Here is a 19,249-nt window from a genome sequence, read left to right as displayed (position 1 = left end):
CCACCGGATGCTCAGCATGTACCATCGGGTGCCTGGCGGGGGTGATGAGTCGGAGGGCCGGCTTGGCGCCTTCCTGTCCCTCTCAGCTTGAACTCCTTCCTTCAAGTGTGAGCCCTCGAGGCTTCCAGAGGGGGCTCCAGGAGAGCTGTCTCGGTTCCCCACGCCAGCCGTCTCCGTCCTCCGCCTCCTCCAGGCTTGGCAGGTGGCACAGTCCGGAGGCGGAGCCTTGGGGAAGGGGTGGTTGCGACGGAGGACGGAACCAAGCGGTGAGGCGCGCGGAGGCTGGGGGGTCGCGGTAGCGGTAGCCGGGCGTGGGGAGGCCGAGGCCCGGCCGAGGGGGCGGGAGGGCCAGGGAGCAGCCCAGCCCGGGGTGTACGCGACCTACGCTCGCTTCCCAGCCCGACTGTGGCCGCCTGGTCTGGCGCCCTTTCTGGACCCTCGGGCCTGGCTCCCGCGGCCAAAACCGACTCCAAAGTGTTGGGAGGGTTCCTCTTCCCGGGGACGCAGCCTCCCCGGACATTGGCAGACGATGCCCCGGTCAGACAGAGCCACTGACCACCCCGCCCACCCCCGAGGCCGGACGCATGGATGCACACCCCGTCCTGGGAGGGACAGGCGCCCCTTCCCCTCCGCACCCCGCCGGGCCCCCCGCACCCCGCCGAACCCCCCTCCCCCCGCCGGCTGCTGGACGTCAGATGCAGCCACCACTAACCCTGGGAGGGACAGACACAAGGACAGGCTCCCCTTCCCCTCTGCACCCTCCTGCTGACTGCAGAACGCCGAATGCAGCCAACACTGACCCTGAGAGGGACAGACACACGGACAGTCGCCCCTTCCCCTCCGCACCCCCCTGCTGGCTTTACGACCTCAAATGCAGCCACCACTTGACTTTGGGAGGGACAGACACTTTCCAGCCCAGATTGGCCCTGGGGCATGGATAGATATCCCCCTGCACACATGGCCGACCCCGGAACTCGAAGATACCCCTGACTCGGCCCACCTGCAGCCTGGGCCAGCACCACGCTGCTGCCCCTACTGCACCAAAGCCCAAGGATGACAGACTTTCAGCTCTGGAAGCCTTGTGATTTCAGCCAGACTCTTATCTGCCCGTTTCAGCCCCAGCACCAGCGCTCGGGGCCCCACCTAGACCAAAGCTTTGATCTATCCCTGCAGAATAGACCTCTGGTCTGGGGATCATGGTTCTCCTGGTCTGAGATGAAAGTTCTGGGGCCTCTTCCCAGGCCTGAGCAGGCATGGTGGGCTGCTGTGACTAGAACGAGCTGGGTCTGCAGTGGGCATTGAGGTTTGGGTCTCACATTGCCTTTGCAGGGACTGCGGCCTCACCATGGACCCCGAATGCTCCCGGCTGCTCCCTGCTCTCTGTGCTGTTCTGGTAGATCCCAGGCAGCCGGTGGCAGATGACACCTGTTTGGAGAAGCTGCTGGACTGGTTTAAAACTGTCACTGAAGGAGGTAAGGAGGTGGTGCTGCTGTTTACTGTCTATCCAGAGACCAGACGCAGAGCCTGGGACAGGGAGCAGGGACCGGGTGGGGACTCTCCTGTCCTGGAAGAAGGGCAGAAACTGCAAATCAGATGTCTTTCCTTCACTTCGTAGAGATTATCTGTGGCAGACTGAGGGCAAGTCAAGATGAAGCCCGAGAGAATTATCTGGAGAGTTAGAGCTTGAAAGTCAGCCAGTTCAGCCACGATCAGGGCATCCCAAGGTTCAGTTCTGTGGAAGGCGTGAACAAACTTATTTTATTGTTGTTCTCATTGTATTTAGTGTGTTTAAAACATCAGGTTTGTTTTCTTTCTGATTATGAAAGTAGGGGCTGGATGCAGTGGCTCACACCTGTAATCCCAGCACTTTGGGAGGCTGAGGTGAGCGGATTGCTTAAGTCTAGGAGTTCGAGACCAGCCTGGTCCAACATAGCGAGACCTCATCTAAAAAAAAAAAAACAAAAATTAGCTGGGCCTGGTGGCGCACCTGTAGTCCCATCTACTCTGGAGGCTGAGATGGGAGGATCCTTTGAACCCGGGAGGTAGAGGTTGCAGTGAGCTATGATTGTGCCACTGCACTCTGACCTGGGTGATAGAGACCCTGTCTCAAAAAAAAAAAAAAAGTAATTCATGTTATTTAAAACATGAACAAAAGAGTAAAGAGGAAAATTAAACCATTAACCTTTTAATTTCCTCCCAGCCTTTTTCATAACACATCATAAAGCTGTATTTTTCTGGGAAAAAAATGAGGTCATACTGTGAATATAATTTTGGTGTCTTGCTTTCTCTCTTGCCATCATAGTGAGTGTTTTCTCCATGTAATACGTTAGTTATTGACTACGTGTTATTTGCTGTAGGAGTGGACCATAATTCATCGAATCACTCCACTGTTATTATTAGATGTTTATATTTCTCATTTTTCATCATTTTAAGTAGTGTCATAGGTCCGACATGGTGGCTCACGCCCGTAATCCCATCACTTTAGGAGGCCAAGGCAGGTAGGTCATTTGAAGTCAGGAGTTCAAGACCAGCGTGGCCAACATGGTGAGACCTTGTCTCCACTAAAAATACAAAAATTAGCCAGGCATGGTGGCATGCGCTGTAATCCCAGCTACCCGGGAGGCTGAGGGGAGAATGGCTTGAACCCAGGAGGCAGAGGTTGCAGTGAGCTGAGATCGCACCACTGCACTCCAGCCTGAGCGACTGAGAATGGACTCCGTCTCAAAAAAAATAGTGTCATCATGGCTTTCGTTTTACATAAATATTCTTGCGTGGAAATGTTTATTCTCATGGTCGATCCTTGTGTTGGGATAGACTGCATGTTTTTAATTTCTGCTATTCTTTACTTCCTTTTTTTGGTTTACCCTGTTCTTTTACTCGTTTTATTTTTAAATTATGTTTTTTTTTTTTTTTTTTTTTTTTTAGGATGGGGTCTCACTGTATTGTCCAAGCTGTTTTCGATCTCCTGGGCTCAGGCAGTCACCTGCCTCTGCTTCCCAAAGTGCCGTTTACCCTCTTTTGAGCTAAATATCTGGGTCTTCCTTGTTTTCTAATACATACATTTAAGGCCAGGTGCGGTGGTTCATGCCTATAATCCCAGCACTTTGGTAGGCTGAGGCAGGTAGATCACTTGAGGTCAGGAGTTGGAAACCAGCCTGGCTAACATGGTGAAACCCCGTCTCTACTAAAAATACAAGAATTAGCCTGACATGGTGGTCCATGCCTGTAATCCCAGCTACTCGGGAGGCTGAAGCAGGAGAATCACTTGAACCTGGGAGGTAGAGGTTGCAGTGAGCTGAGATAACGCCACTGCACTCCAGCCTGGGCAATGGAGTGAGACTCTGTCTCAAAAAAAAAAAAAATACATATATATGTGTGTGTGTATATGTATGTGTGTGTATATGTGTATGTATATATGTGTGTATATGTACTTAAGAGTGCGTTTCTCTAGAAGTATGACTTTAGCTACATCTTACCAGTTTTACTATGCAGTACTTTGGTTGTAATTTAGTTCTAAGTATTTCATGCTTTTCATTCTGATTTTTTTTCTACCCACAAGTTATTTAAAAGAATATCATTTAGTTTCAAAATGTGGATTTCTCCAGTCTTTTTATTATTGATTTTTAATTTATTTTATGGAGGTTAGAAAATACATGTTTTGAGTCTTTATAGCTATTGAGACTTTTATTGAGACACAGGACCCAGGCGAGTTTTCTCCGTGTTCTAGAGATTTCACTGTATGAGTTTGATGTTTTGGTATTTGAAGGTCTTCAACTGTGGCCTAGTTTGTAGTCAGTTTTTCTTTACTTTCTTTTTCTTTCTTTTTTTTTTTTTTTTGAGCCAGGGTTTTTCCGTCACCCAGGCTGGAGTGCAATGGTGTGATCACAGCCCACTGCGGCCTCGACCTCCTGGGCTCAAGCAGTCTGCCTGCCTCATTCTCTTGAGTTGCTGGGATCACAGGTGTGTACCAGGCCCAGCTATTTTTTTTTTTTTTTCCCTCATAGAGATGAGGTCTCACCATCTTGCCCAGGTGGCTTGGAACTCCTGGGTTCAAGCAGTCTTCTCGCCTGGGCTTACCAAAGTGCTGGGATTACAGGATTGGGCCACCATGCCCGGCCTGTATTCAAATTTTAAGAAGTATTTTTCAGTAGCTTTATTGAGATATAATTTGCATACCCTGCAATTCACCCACTTAACGTGTACCAGATCCTTCTGTAGTTTGTAAGCATGATATATATATATATTTTTTTCAAGACCAAGTCTTGCTCTGTTGCCCAGATTGGGGTACAGTGGCACGATCTCGGCTCACTGCAACCTCCGCTTCCTGGGTTCAAACGATCCTCCTGCCTCAGCCTCCCGAGTACCTGGGATTACAGGCACCTGCCACCATGCCCGGCCAATTTTTGTATTTTTAGTAGGGATGGGATTTCACCATGTTGGCCGGGCTGGTCTCCAACTCCTGACCTCAGGTGATCCCTCCGCCTTGGCCTCCCAAAGTGCTGGGATTACAGTGGAGGGCCACCACACCCAGCCTAAGCATGATAATTGAGTGTTCAGGTGCATGTGTGAGATGTGGCACCGTGGAACTGTGGTATGATGTCGGTACGTGACCCGTCTGACATGAGAAAAGGACAAAATAAATAAATAAATGGTATCAATTCAACAGTTCTTAGTAAATTTATAGGGCTCTGGAATCATCAGCACAATCGAATTTTGTTCTCCTAAAGAAACCGAGTCTGGATTCACAGTGAGTCCCTGTTTCCTCCTCCCTCCCAGCCTCTGTCATTTCTCCTGGGCTGTACTTGATGGAAAGAGTAGTTTCCACACTTGTTCATTAGTTCAGACCTGCTATGTTCTTGCTAATTTGTTTGCTTGTTTCTGAGAAGTGTGTAAAAAGCTTACACCAAGGTCATGGATTCATGACTTTTCTTTGAGTTGCATTCTTTTTTTTTGCTTTACATATTTTTTTCTTTTTCTTTTTCTTTCTTTTTTTTTTTGAGACGGAGTCTTGCTCTATTGCCCAGGCTGGAGTACCGTGGCATGATCTCGGCTTACTGTAGCCTCGACTTCTTGGGCTCAGATGATTCTGCCACCTCAGCCTCCCTAATAGCTGGGACCACAGGAGCCCACCACCATGCCCGGCTAAGTTTTTGTATTTTTTGTAGTGACGGGGTTTCACTGTGTTATCCAGGCTGGTGTCAAACTCCTGGGCTCAAGCAGTCTGCCCGCCTTGGCCTCTCGCCGGGATTACAGGTGTGAGCCACTGTGCCTGGCTTTTTTTTTTTTTTTTTTTGGAGACAGGGTCTCACTTTGTCACCCAGGCTAGTATGCAGTGGCGTGATCACGGCTCACTGTAGCCTCAACTTCTGGGCTCAAGTGATCCTCCCATCCCAGCCTCCTGGATGGCTGGGACTACAAGGACACACCAGCACACCCAGCGAATTTTTTGTATTTTTTTGCGGAGACGGTTTCACCACGTTGCCCAGGCTGCTTTACACGTTTTGACGTTAGGTTAGATATACATAGATGTAGGAATGTTGTATCTTTCTGGAATTTCTCTGTGTGATCAGTGAACTTTCTTCTGAGTGAATACTGCTTTTTGCTTTATAGCCCATTTTGTTTGCTATTACTGTTGCTACACCAGCTTCTTTAAAGTTAGAATTTGCCTGCTGTGTCTTTTTCTCTCCTGCTCCCAGCCTTTCCCTTTGTTGCATTTTATTGCTTTTAGAAACACCACGTTGCTCGTTTTCAGTGTTTAATTTAATCTCAGCAACTCTTTCTTTTAACAGATAAGTTTGATCTCTTTAATTTGTCGAGGCTACCGTTAGATTCGAATTCTTTTGTATTTTTTAATTTCCTGTGCCTTATCTTTGTGCCTTTATCCTCCTCCTTTTCTGCCCTCCATCAGATTGATAAAGCTTTTTTTTTTTTTTTTAATCTTTCCTCTTCTGGTTTTGAAGTGATACATTCTATTTATGTTCTTTTTTTTAGACAAGTTCTTGCGCTGTTGTCCAGGCTAGAGGCCAGTGGTGTAATCACGGCTCACTGCAGCCTTGACCTCCTGGGCTCAGGCAATCTTCCCGTCTCAGCTTCCAGTGTAGATGGGACTACAGATGCGTGCCACCACGCCCAGCGAATTTTTTTTTTTGAGACAGTCTGGCTCTGTCGCCCAGGCTGGAGTGCAGTGGCCAGATCTCAGCTCACTGCAAGCTCCACCTCCCGGGTTTACGCCATTCTCCTGCCTCGGTCTCCCGAGTAGCTGGGACTACAGGCGCCGCTACCTCGCCTGGCTAGTTTTTTGTATTTTTTTAGTAGAGATGGGGTTTCACCATGTTAGCCAGGATGGTCTTGATCTCCTGACCTCGTGATCCGCCCATCTCGGCCTCCCAAAGTGCTGGGATTACAGGCTTGAGCCACCGTGCCTGGCCTCCCAGCGAATTTTTATAGAGAGATCTTCCTGTGTTGCCCAACCTGGTCTTGAACTCCTGGGCTCAGGTGATCTGCCCACCTCGGCCTCTCAAGATGCTGGGACCACAGGCTTATTTATGTTCTTTAGTGGTTACTCTTACATTTTTAGCATGAGAACTGGATTTTTTTTAAAAGTCTGAAGTTAATTAGACTTTCCATTCTCTATCCAGGCAACTGAAGGATCTCAGAGCGCTTGACCTTCCGGTCATCACGAGCTTCTGTTATTGTTGTTTAGTATTTTAATTCTGTTTTGTTTCAAAAACTTCAACAATGAGTTTTTAGTTTTGAACTCAGTGAGGTTTTTTTTTTTTTTTGAGGCAGAGTCTTGCCCTGTCACCAGGCTGCAGTGCAGTGGTGCAATCTCGGCTCACTGCAACCTCCACCTCCCAAGTTCAAGCAATTCTCCTGCCTCAGCCTGAGTACCTGGGACTACAGGCGCACACCACCACACCCGGCTCATTTTTTATATTTTAGTAGAGGCAGGGTTTCACCGTGTTAGCCAGGCTGGTCTCGATCTCCTGACCTCGTGATCTGCCTGCCTCAGCCTCCCAAAGTGCTGGGATTACAGACATGAGCCACCGCGCTCCGCCTTTTTTTTTTTTTTTTTTAGAGACAGGGTCTCCCTCTGTCGCCCAGGCTGTAGTACAGTGGTGCCTTCATAGCTCACTGCAGCCTTGAACTCCTGGGCTCAAGCGATCCTCCCGTCTCAGCCTCCTGAGTAACTGGGACTACAGATGTGTGCCACCACTCCAGGCGAATTTTTGTTTTATTTTATTTTATTTTATTTTTTTGTAGAGACAGGGTCTTGCTATGTTGCCCAGGCTGGTCTTGAACTCCTGGGCTCAAGTGATCCTCTTGCCTTGGCCTCCCAAAGTGCCAGGACTACAGGTATGAGCACCTCGCCCAGCCTGCGGTGCTGATTCAGGTGGACTCAGTGCTTTTTGAGTCCTGGCCTGGTTCTCCTCCTCTGCATGCTCCTCCCTCTCCTTCTTACTGAACCACATTCTTTCTACAAGAGCCTCTCACTGGAAAACTCTCCCAGCCTTTGCCTCAAAATATCTTTTTCGCCACTGGTGCTTTTGAGCAATAGCGTAGCTAGGTATAGAAATACAGGATGTCACATCTAGAGAGGAATGCCTGTTCCATTGTACCTCCTTGCACAGAGCGCTAAGGAAAAGTACCCATTTGAAAGGTGAAAATGCTCTTCTACTTTTTGTTTTATTTTTTATTTTTTTGGAATGGAATCTCGCTCCGTCACCCAGGCTGGGGTGTGCGGTGTGCAGTGACGCAATCTCGGCTCACTGCAACCTCTGCCTCATGGATTCAAGCGATTCTCCTGCCTCAGCCTCCTGATTAGCTGGGACTACAGGCATATGAGCCACCACACCCGGCTAATTTTTTGTATTTTTAGTAGAGACAGGGCTTCGCCATATTAGCCAGGCTGGTCTCAAACTCCTGAGCTCAAGTGACCACAAGCCTCGGCCTCATAAAAGTGCTGGGATTACAGGCGTGAGCCGCTGCGCCCAGCCTGGTCTTTCACTTTTATTTGTATTTCTTTTTCACTGTCAGTGAGGCAGAACATTTTTTCCAGCATCTTTGGCCATTCACCTGTTGTGAAAGGTGAAAATGTTCCGCCTTTCAGCTGTTGTTAAACTTTCTAGTTTTTCTGCCCTTACTGAATTAAAATTATGAGTCATTTGCCGTATTTGTTGCAAATATTTTTTTCCCAGTTGGATCCCTAAATCTAACACCCTGCAAGAAAAGGGTCTGGGAATTGCTAGGAGAAGAGCGGTCATCCAGGGGGACACCTGGTGCTGTGCCCCTGGTAACCCCTAGGCTGGGCTGTCCCCACAGAGTCCAGTCTCGTGCTGCTGCAGGGGCACCCCTGCCTGGTGGAGCTGCTGTCCCATGTGCTGAAAGTCCAGGACCTGAGTCCCGGGGTCCTCTCCTTCTCTCTGCGCCTGGCAGGAACCTTCGCAGCCCAGGAAAACTGCTTCCAGTATCTTCAGGTGAGCCTGGGGCCTCCCACCCGAGTGTCCCGTGGAGAGGTGGGCAACCTTCTCCTCCTGCAGCCAGGTGGGGCGTTTGTAGCCATCACCATCCCAAGTTCCAGCGGCCTGCCCCAACCCTGTGTCCTCGCCAGAACTGCATGCTTTTACCCCTGACTGTAGCCCCTTTGAAAAATTCTCCCAGAGTGTTGCTGGGGCTAAGGAGTTGAGGTTTTTTGGAATAAGATGACTGGGATTGGCTCCCAGCTCTGATCAGCTGTCTGACCTTCCCACAGCCGCAAGCCTCCGTCCCTTCCTAGGACGGAGATGGGGGTCGTAGCCGCGCCGTGGCTTCCGTCCCTCCCTAGGACGGAGATGGAAGTCGTAGCCGCGCCATGGGGTTGTCATGAGGACCAAACGAGACCGCACATCCTGCACCTCCAGCGACCCAGCCTACAGATGAATGAATGACTAATGAGAATGTCTTTTTTAAAAAAAATTAACTAATTTTATTTATTTTTTATTTTATTTTATTACTATTTTTTGAGACCCCAGGCTGGAGTGCAGTGGCTCAAACTCAGCTAACTGCAGTCTCCACCTCCCAGGTTCAAGTGATTCTCCTGCCTCAGCCTCCCGAGTATCCGGGACTACAGGCACGTGCCACCATGCCCAGCTAAGTTTTGTATTTTTAGTAGAGACGGGGTTTCACCATTTTGGCCAGGCTGGTCACAAACTCCTGACCTCAAGTGATCCGTCTGCCTCGGCCTCCCAAAATGCTGGGATTGCAGGCGTGAGCCACCACACCCGGCCTTTTTTTGTTTGTTTTTTAGAGACAGAATCCTGCTCTGTTGGCCAGGCTGGAGTGCAGTGGCAGCTCACTGCAGCCTTGACCTCCTGGGCTCAAGTGACCCTCCCCATTCAGCCTCCTGAGTAGCTGGGTCCACAGGTGCATGCACCTGACTAACTTTTTTTATCTTTGGTAGAGATGGGGTCTCACTATGTTGCCCAGGCTGGTCTCAAACTCCTGGCCTCAAGCAATCCTCCTGCCTTGGTCATGAGCCACTGCTCCCAGCCAAGAATTTCTATGTAGCAACAAGGCATGAGAGCTCGAGAGCCCTCCAGAGCTGTGTCTTCCAGCTCCAAACAGGCAGCGCTGAGTCTGTTAGGTGATGCTTGATTTGAGCTTCAGGGCCCTTGCCCGTCTAGCACGACGGCTTCTCTTGGTGCCCCACAGGCCCTCGCCAGGTTGCTCGAAGGCACATCCAGTACCGTTAGCTACTGCCATTCATGGTGCCCCCCAATTAAGCACCTGCAGACTCCCTAGCAGCCCACCCAGGCACCATCCTGCTGCAGGACAGACTTTCCAAGACGTCCTAGGGCGCTGCTGTACAGTGAATCCGGGGGCCTTTGTCTGTCAGCAGCTGGCAGGAAAGGGCCCTCCAGACCAGGCGCGGTGGCTCATGCCTGTAATCCCAGCACTTTGGGAGGCTGAGGCAGGCGGATCACCTGAGGTCAGGAGTTCGAGACTAGCCTGACAAACATGGTAAAGACCTGTCTTTACTAAAAATGCAAAAATTAGCTGGGCGTGGTGGCGGGCACCTGTAATCCCAGCTACTCGGGAGGCTGAGACAGGGGAATAGCTTGAGCCCGGGAGGCAGAGGTTGCAGTGAGCCGAGATTGTGCCACTGCACTCCAGCCTGGGCAACAGAGTGAGACTGTCAATAAATACATACATACATACATACATACATACATACATACATACATACATGAAAGCGTCCTCCAAAAGTGCCTCCACCAGCCCTGGAAAACTGAAAACCCATCTGTGCTTTGCTCCACATCCCTGGAAACCTGCCAGGTCCCCTAACCTCTTTTTTGTTTGTTTTTTTGAGACGGAGTCTCGCTCTGTTACCCAGGCTGGTGTGCAGTGGTGCGATCTTGGCTCACTGCAACCTCTGCCTCCCAGGTTCAAGCGATTCTCCTGCCTCAGCCTTCTGAGTAGCTGGGATTACAGGTGCGTGCCAACACACTCGGCAGATTTTTGTATTTCTAGTAGAGACGGGGGTTCACCATGTTGGTCAGGCTGGTCTTGAACTCCTGACCTCGTGATCTGCCCTCCTCAGCCTCCCAAAGTGCTGGGATTACAGGCGCGAGTCATCGCGCCCGGCCCCTCCTCACCTCTTTTTTTGCTTCCCAGCAGGGGGAGTTGCTACCAGGGCTCTTTGGGGAGGCAGGACCCCTCGGCCGAGCAGCCTGGGCCGTCCCCACCGTGCGCAGTGGCTGGATCCAGGGCCTGCGCTCCCTGGCACAGCACGCCAGCGCCCTGCGCTTCCTGGCCGACCACGGTGAGTGCGCCCACACCCCACCCCATTCCTCATCCTGCCTGTGTGACCCCAGGGGAGTCACTGCACCTTGCTGAATCTGAGCGTCTGGTCTGTGCGATGTCGCAGGGTTGTTGTGAAGAATGCACCGTGACAGTACTGCTGTCCAGTGTCCTCTGGTTTGCAAGTCAGGCCCTAGGAGCCGAGACGGCTTTCTCAGCCATTTACAGATCAGCTGTGAGGACTCAGTCTTTGAAACTATTTGAGAGCCAGGCGTGGTGGCGCATGGCTATAGTCCTGGCTACTCGGGAGGCTGAAGCAAGAGGATCTTTTGAGTCCAGGGGGTGGAGGCTGCAGTGAGCAGTGGTTGAGCCACTGCACTCCAGCTTAGGCTACAGAGCAAGACCCTGTCTCAAAACACAAGAAACAAGGCCGGGCACAGTGGCTCACGCCTGTAATCTCAGCACTTTGGGAGGCCAAGGCAGGTGGATCACCTGAGGTCAGGAGTTCAAGACCAGCCTGGCCAACATGGTGAAACCCCATCTCTACTAAAAATACAAAAATTAGCAGGGCATGATGGCAGGTGCCTGTAATCCCAGCTGCTTGGGAGGCTGAGGTGGGAGAATGGCTTGAACCCAGGAGGTGGAGGTTGCAGTGAGCCAAGATTGCACCATTGTACTCCAGCCTGGGCGACAGAACGAGACTCCGTCTCAAAACAACAACAACAAGAACAAAAAACAACAAGGAACGAATTGGGAAGCATCACAAGCTGTGTGTGTTTAATGCTCAGCTGGGGGGAAGGTGGTTGTCTCTAGGGAGCTTCAGTTCCTGTTCTCTTTTGCTTTTGAGTGGAGGGGCATTTGGGGGCGTCTTGGGGTGCCCTCTGCTGTTTGCATCTTCCCTGAGGCCCTGGAGTCCTGGATTAAGGTTGCTGTCTGCCTCCCCTGGCTCTATTCTGGCTTATCCCCTTTTTCCTGTCTTGCCCCATCCCCTGCCCAGGTGCAGTCGACACCATCTTCTCCCTACAGGGAGACTCCAGCCTGTTTGTGGCCTCGGCGGCCAGTCAGCTCCTGGTGCACGTCCTGGCTTTGTCCATGCGAGGTGGAGCCGAGGGGCACCCCTGCCTGCGGGGGGATGACTGGCCCGCGTGTGCCCAGAAGATCACAGATCATGTGGAGGAGTCCTTGTGCTGCACGGCCACCCCCAAGGTCACTCAGGCCCTGAACGTCCTGACCACGACCTTCGGGCGCTGCCAGAGCCCCTGGACGGAAGCCCTGTGGGTGCGGCTGAGTCCCCGTGTGGCCTGTCTGCTGGAGAGAGACCCCATCCCCGCCGCACATTCGCTCGTGGACCTGCTTCTCTGTGTGGCTCGGTCAGGCCCCCGGGACGCAGCTGGGGGGCCTGGGTGGGCAATTGTTTTCCTCAGATGATGCCCGGGCATGTCCCACTGGCAGCCAGAGACTCCCTGAGGATGTGGCCTGCAGTGAAGCAGCACCGGGGTGACCCTGGAACCCTCGGGGGGAAAGGCCTGTCCTGGGCTGGGCACCTTCAGCGCTGGGGCCATGGCAGTCTCTCAGCCAGGCCTGGAATGGGGTTTTAGGGGATGGGGGATAATTTCTCTCTGGGGTCTCCCTGCAGTTCTCCTGTGTTCAGTTCTTCTGACGGCGGCCTGTGGGAGATGCTGGCGCAGGCTCTGAGCTGCCTGGGTCCCACCCACGTGGGACCCCTGGCTTTGGGGATCCTGAAGCTCGAGCACTGGTATGGGCTGGGGTGCGTTTCATGCCGAGGCGGGTGTTGGGAGCCAGGGCAGGCAGGGAGGTTGAGAGCGCAGCCCTCAAGGCAGGGGAGTTCCGGAAACCAGGGACAGTCAGGCGGCCGTGTGGGGTGTGATTGGGCCATGCGTGGGTTACGCGTGGCAGTCGTGCAGGCTGGCGGCTTCTGCAGGATCTTTAGCAACAGAATAATTGTTTCAAGACAAAAGCTCTGCGAGATCCCCAGAGGTAAGAAGGATGGCCGGAGCTGCTCTGCCCAGAGCGGGATGGTCCTGCCCAGGCCCTGCGCTCCGCTGCCCTCCCACCTGTCCCCCACCGCAGCCTTGGTTGGAGGTGCTGGAGCTCCCCAGCACGTACACCATGCAGATGGGGGGCCTGGGGGCGGTGGACGGCAGTGCCTGGGTCAGGACAGGTGGGAAGGCCGTGGACGGCCTGCCAGGGTTCTGGGTGGGCTCACATTAGGGGTGGACATGACCTCAGGACCCGCTGCCCAAAGGGCCCAAGGGTACCATGAAAGCCCGGCTCTGAGCTCCGGGATCGCCGAATGTTTAGGAGAGTAGACGGGGAGGACGGAGGAACAGACCCGGCCTTGCAGAAATGCACTGTGGGGACACTGCCCCGACCTGGGCCCAGATGTGAGGGCAGGTCCCTCCTACAAAGTGGATGCTGTGCACACCTGGGGACACCCAGGAGGCTGGGGGCACCCTGTCCCTGTCCCCCTGAGCGGGCACTGCCCCCACCTGGACCCAGACATGAGGGCAGGTCCCTCCTACAAAGTGGACGCGGTGCACACCTGGGGACACCCCGTCCCTGTCCGCCTGAGTGGGCACTGCCCCTCTCTCTGGGTGCATGGCCGGGCCCTCCAGGAGACCCCTCAGTGTCTGCTCCTAAGGACATTGAGAGTATCAGGCTCATCTCCTTGGTCAGGTCTGTCTCCCCGCCACTCTCTGTCCCATGGCGTCCCCTGGCCAGTGGCCTGCAGAGAAACTGTTTCTTGGCGGGGTGTCCCAACCCCCTCCCTGATTTGCTCCAGGCTTGCTGGGGATGTTAGCACAGCCAGCTTGCCTCATGGCCAGGGTCACGGTGCTCACTGTGTGTGTGTCTCCAGCCCACAGACACTGAGGACCCAGGCCTTCCAGGTCCTCCTCCAGCCCCTGGCCTGTGTCCTGAAGGCCACAGTTCAGGCCCCCGGACCCCCAGGTACGCCGCTCAGAAAGGGCTGGGAGGGCGGAACCTGGGTCCCTGCAGCTGGGGGAGGGGAGATGGATGGGAGTACCAGACTCGCCACCCCCATCCCACTTTAGTCACACCCAGGCCTCCCACTAAGAGGAAAGGGGACCGGGGCCGTGGCCATCATCCCTGGTGAGCCGCTGCTCTGCACCCAGGTCCTGGCCTCTGCTGCGAGTGGTGGCCAGGGGGTGGCTGGCGACCGTGGGCAGGCAGAAGTGCTCTCTAAGGGAGCTCTTTCCTGGCTTGGCCCCCAGGCTTGCTGGACGGGACGGCAGACGACGCCACGACGGTGGACGCGCTCCTGGCCTCCAAGTCGTCCTGTGCGGGCCTCCTGTGCCGCACCCTGGCTCACCTGGAGGAGCTGCAGCCGCTGGTAGGTGTGGCCCCGCCCTCATGCAGCCTGGCAGCATCCACGCCGGCAGTGGGACCGCAACCTGGGCTGACGCCCCGCACCCCACCCCACTGGCCTCGAAGCCCCAGCGCCCCTGCATCCACACCGGCAGTGGGACCACAACCTTGGCTAACGCTCCCCTCCCTCGCCAGCCCCAGCGCCCGTCGCCGTGGCCCCAGGCGTCCCTGCTGGGGGCTGCAGTGACTGTCCTGCGGCTCTGTGATGGCTCGGCTGCCCCCGCCTCCAGCGTGGGGGGCCACCTCTGTGGGACTCTGGCGGGCTGCGTCCGGGTCCAGCGAGCAGCCCTCGACTTCCTGGGGACGCTGTCAGAGGGGACAGGTGAGTGTGTTCTGTACGGCTTTGGTGTTGGGCGAAACCCAAGCCCCCACTCTTCTTTCTGCTCAGAGGCGCCTGGGAATTGCTGTCCCTCTGTGTTTCTTCTCTGGGGCGGGGGCTGAGGGGTGCAGGGGCTGTGCAGGAGGTTTCAGCTGGCGAATGAGGCCTTGTCCTGCTCCTTCCCAGAGTTGATGGGGAGGGCCGTGGGGTGGAGGTGGGGGTGGTTTATCTGCTCACCTCTGTCTCAGGCCCCCAGGAGTTGGTGACGCAGGCGCTTGCTGTCCTCCTGGAGTGCCTCGAGAGCCCCGGCTCCAGCCCCACGGTACGGATAGGGAATGAGGAGAGGAGGGAGGCAGAGGCAGTGGGACCCACCCCCCACTCCACCCTGGCCCCATGCGGGCCTCTAGGGACGGGGCCTTCACACAGGGCCACAGAGTCACTGCTCAGAGAGCTTCATGACACAGGTGGCTGTATGCGTCGGGCCCAGGGCCTCTTGTTGGTGAAGATACATCAGCATGCAGGGGTGTGTGGGGCCGTGGGGAGCAGGGGCGCCGGCCAGGCGGCCTGCAGGGAATTCTGGACAAGGGAAATGAAGTGGCACCAGGACAGCCCTGGGCGTGGGCTCCGGGTTCTCCTAAGCACCGTTTCTGAACGTGCCCACTCCATAGCCCCTTGTGGAGCTGGGCCCTGGCGGGTACAGACCTTGTGCCGCCTGCTGCTGAGCAGACAGTGGACAGCTTTGGAGGAAGGGCCCAGGGCCTCCTGAGATCCTACGGAAAAGTGCCCTGCGTCATTGGTCATGTTTTGATGCAGAAATCCCGCTGCCTGGGTGGTGGGTCTTCTGGTGGGGGCCACCGCCGCCTCCTGCTCACAGTCTGGGGAGCCGCTTCCGCAGCAGATCCTGCCTTATTAAAATCAGCCTGAGAGGGGTGTGGAGCTCAGAGCTGTGATTACTGTGCTGTGGGAGGATCCGTGGAGCCCAGGACTTTGAGTCCAGCCTGGGCAACATAGCAAGATCCCATCTCTACAAAAAATACAAAAATTAGCCCCGGGGTGTAGCTCAGGGGTAGAGCATTTGACTGCAAAAATTAGCGGGGCATGGTGATGTGTGCCTCTAGCCCCAACCACTCATAAGGCTGAGGCAGGAGGATTGTTTGAGCCTGGGAGGTGGAGGCTGCAGTGAGACCCTGTCTCTAAAAAAGAAGGAAGCCCAGCGTTCCCTTCTCTCTGCACTTCCTGTCCCCATCTCTGTCCCTGCAGTGGGGGCAGCACAGAGGAAGGTGAGGGGACAGGCAGACAGCTTGTCCCTCCGCCTCTTGTGGCCCTACAGCCCGCCCTGTCTGCTCCAGGTTCTGAAGAAGGCCTTCCAGGCCACACTCCGGTGGCTTCTGAGCTCACCCAAGACCCCTGGCTGCTCTGATCTTGGCCCCCTCATCCCGCAGTTCCTCAGAGGTAACGCAGCCCCTCACAGGGGTGAACGGAGCTGGAGTCGCAGGGGTGGAGGCAGCAGGGACTGGGCGGCTCCGAGGGCAGCGTGAGCCTGGCCCCAAGCTCGCCCTGACCTGCCCCTTCCCGCCCTAGAGCTGTTCCCTGTGCTGCAGAAACGCCTCTGCCACCCCTGCTGGGAGGTGAGGGACTCCGCCCTCGAGTTCCTGACCCAGCTGAGCAGGCACTGGGGAGGTGAGTGCTGGCAGATGGAGGGGCTGCCTTCCCGCCTGCTGGGGGCTCACTGAGCCGGGGTACACCAGCAGCCTCTTGTTGGCTCTAGAAACTTGGGCCATGTCGGCTGCCCACAAGGGGGTGGAGGCAGAGGCCAAGGCGGCAAGGCTCGGCCCTCGGTCACAGCTGCATGTGGCCACTTCGACCCCCAGGACAGGCCGAATTCAGATGCGCCCTCCTGGCTTCAGAGGTGCCTGAGCTGGCCCGGCAGCTCCTCCAGGACCCTGAGAGTTATGTCCGAGCGAGCGCAGTGATCGCCACGGGGCAACTTTCCAGCCGGGGCCTGCACGCCCCCACCAGCCCTGAGTATGCAGAGGCCCGGCAGGTAGGAAGTGCTGGGTTCCTCGGCTACCAGCCCCTGCCAGCCCTGAGCACGCAGAGGCCCAGAAGGTAGGAGGTGGCGGGTTCCTCGGCCAGCAGCTCCCACCTGGCCATCGTGTGTGCTCGACTGCTTGCGGGTGGGTGAGCAGCCAGCATCCACCGTGGGAGCAGCTGCTGCTGTGGGCAGCACCTGTGGGAGTGACTGCCGAGGCCCTGGGGCTCTGCTGGGCGTGGGGCCTGTGCTCTTCGCCTTGTCTCCCCAGCACCCCTCCACTTAGACATGGTTACCTCCATTTGACAGATGGGTAAACTGAGGATTGGAGGGCAGTGTGCTCACTGCATAGCACAGGAAGGTGCCAGAGTGGGGTGTGGCCCTAGACTGCCCATGCCCGGGGCCAGCCCCACGGATGCCCCCGGGGTCCTGTTGTGGGAGCCCCACTCCTGCCGCCCCACCGACCATCCCACCCGCTCCCTGTCCCACAGAGCCTGTTCCCGGAGCTCCTGCACATCCTCTCCGTGGACTCGGAGGGCTTCCCACGGAGGGCGGTCATGCAAGTCTTCACCGAGTGGCTGCGGGACGGCCACGCCGACGCGGCCCAGGACACGGAGCAGTTCGTGGCCACTGTGCTGCAGGCGGCAAGCCGGGACCTGGACTGGGAGGTCCGTGCCCAGGGCCTGGAGCTGGCGCTGGTGTTCCTAGGCCAGACGTTGGGGCCGCCACGTACCCACTGCCCCTATGCCGTGGCCCTACCCGAGGTGGCCCCAGCCCGGCCACTCACCGAGGCACTGAGGGCTTTCTGCCACGTGGGGCTCTTTGACTTCGCCTTTTGTGCCTTGTTTGACTGCGACCGCCCCGTGGCGCAGAAGTCCTGTGACCTCCTCCTCTTCCTGAGGGACAAGATTGCTTCCTACAGCAGCCTGCGGGAGGCCGGGGGCGGCCCCAACACCGCCTCAGTGGAGGCTGCCCTGCCGAGGTGCCGGGCGGGTGAGCACGCCCAGCCCCCAGGGGACCAGGAGCCTGAGGCTGTGCTGGCCATGCTCAGGTCCCTAGACCTGGAGGGCCTGCGGAGCACACTGGCCGAGAGCAGCGACCACGTGGAGAAGAGCCCCCAGTCCCTCCTGCAGGACATGCTGGCCACGGGGGGCTTCCTGCAGGGGGACGAGGCTGACTGCTACTAAGTAGAACCAGATTCTGCCACTGGGGTTCAGGACTGAGGAAGGCAGTGCCATGTCCTTCCGTGGGACACTGCCATCCCCAGGGCTCCAGCCCAGCCCAGTGGATCCTCTGGGGAAGCCAGGACCAGGAGAGAAGCAAGGTCAAGAAATGCCACATTTTGATGTATTAAAGAAATGACGTATTTTCTACTCAAAATAAATGGCATTGAAGTCTTTAATCCATTTTGAGTTAATTTAGTAATGATCTGAGACAAGGGTCCAGTTTCATTCATTCGCGTGTGGATATCCAGTTTTCCCAGCACTGTTCCTCCCTCCCTTCCTCCTTCCTCCCTTCTTCCTCCCTTCCTCCCTTCCTCCCTTCTTCCTCCCTTCCTCCCTCCCCTTCCCTTCCTTCTTTCCTTTTCTTTCTTTTTCTCTCTTTCTCTCTTTCTTTCTCTCTTTCTCTGTCTCTTTCTTTCTTTCTTTTGAGATGGAGTTTCGCTCTTCTTGCCTAAGCTGGAGTGCAGTGGCACGATCTTGGCTCACTGCAACCTCTGCCTCCTGGGTTCAAGCGATTCTCCTGCCTCAGCCTCCCAAATAGCTGGGATTACAGGCACACGCCACCATGCCTGGCTAATTTTTTGTATTTTTAGTAGAAATGGGGTTTCACCATGTTAGCCAGGCTGGTCTCGAACTCCTGACCTCAGGTGATCCACCCACCTCAGCCTCCCAAAGTGCTGGGATTACAGGCGTGAGCCACTGTGCCCGGCCAATTTATTTCCTTCCTTTCTTCCTTCCTTCCTTTCCTTCCTTTCCTTCCTTTCCTTTCTTTCCTTTCTCTTTCTTGTCTTGATCTGTCCCCTAGGCTGCAGTGCAGTGATGCAATCTTAGCTCACTAACCTGTACATCCCAGGCTCAAGTGATCCTCCCACTTCAGCCTCCCAAGTAGCTGGGACTACAGTCACAGGTCACCATGCCTGGCTACTTTTTTGGGGTATTTTCTTTGTAGAGACAAAGTTTCACCATGTTGCCCAGGCTGCTCTCAAACTCCTGAGCTCAGGTAATTTGCCTGCCTTGGCCTCCCAAAGTGCTGGGATTATAGGCATGAGCCACTGCGCCCAGTGATGTTTTAGTTTGTTTTACAGATGGGGTCTTGCTCTGCGGCCCAGGCTGGAGTGCAGTGGCATGGTCAGTTCACTGCAGCTTCAACTTCCTGGGCTCAAGCCACCTGCCTGCCTCAGCCTCCGAAGTAGCTGGGACTATAGGCGCATGCCACCACACCCAACTAATTTTTAAAATCTTTGTAGAGATAGTCTCCCTAGGTCCTCTTATTCATTTACGTATTTATTTACTGAGACAGAGTCTCCCTCTTGTCCAGGCTGGAGTGTGGTGGCGCAATCTTAGCTCACTGCAACCTCTGCCTCCTGGGTTCAACTGATTCTCCTGCCTCAGCCTCCTGAGTAGTCTGGTCCTCTCTTATTAAAGGGACTATCCTTTCCCCACTGTGTATTCTTGGCACCCTTGTCAAAGACTAATCATGAGGGTTTA

The 19,249-nt window shown here is 55.0% G+C and overlaps 1 protein-coding gene and 1 pseudogene across 7 annotated transcripts; both read left to right on the top strand.

Moving 5' to 3' along the window:
• The first annotated feature begins 7 nt into the window (after positions 1-7).
• Positions 8-17,940, top strand: BRAT1 (BRCA1 associated ATM activator 1). 7 transcript variants are annotated; one of them, XM_003895669.4, is made up of 14 exons: positions 39-266; positions 1,330-1,472; positions 8,323-8,477; positions 10,654-10,801; positions 11,777-12,149; positions 12,416-12,535; positions 13,658-13,749; positions 14,034-14,152; positions 14,323-14,509; positions 14,755-14,828; positions 15,856-15,958; positions 16,088-16,186; positions 16,378-16,550; positions 17,030-17,940. In XM_003895669.4, the coding sequence occupies exons 2-14, from the start codon at positions 1,346-1,348 to the stop codon at positions 17,723-17,725; spliced, it is 2,466 nt and encodes an 821-aa protein (XP_003895718.2). In that variant the 5' UTR covers positions 39-266; positions 1,330-1,345; the 3' UTR covers positions 17,726-17,940. The 7 variants fall into 7 exon arrangements, with proteins under 7 accessions (XP_021791299.2, XP_003895718.2, XP_017812056.2 ...); XM_017956567.3 differs by having other exon boundaries at positions 52-266; positions 10,657-10,801; XM_017956565.2 differs by lacking the exon at positions 39-266 and adding an exon at positions 278-295.
• On the top strand, positions 4,526-4,621 carry LOC116274823 (annotated as a pseudogene).
• Positions 17,941-19,249: the final 1,309 nt, after the last annotated feature.

This window comes from Papio anubis, chromosome 4, assembly GCF_008728515.1.
Source record: "Papio anubis isolate 15944 chromosome 4, Panubis1.0, whole genome shotgun sequence".
NCBI lineage: Eukaryota > Metazoa > Chordata > Mammalia > Primates > Cercopithecidae > Papio > Papio anubis.
The sequence above is the reverse complement of the archived record's forward strand: the minus strand, read 5'-3'. Positions and strand labels throughout refer to the sequence as shown.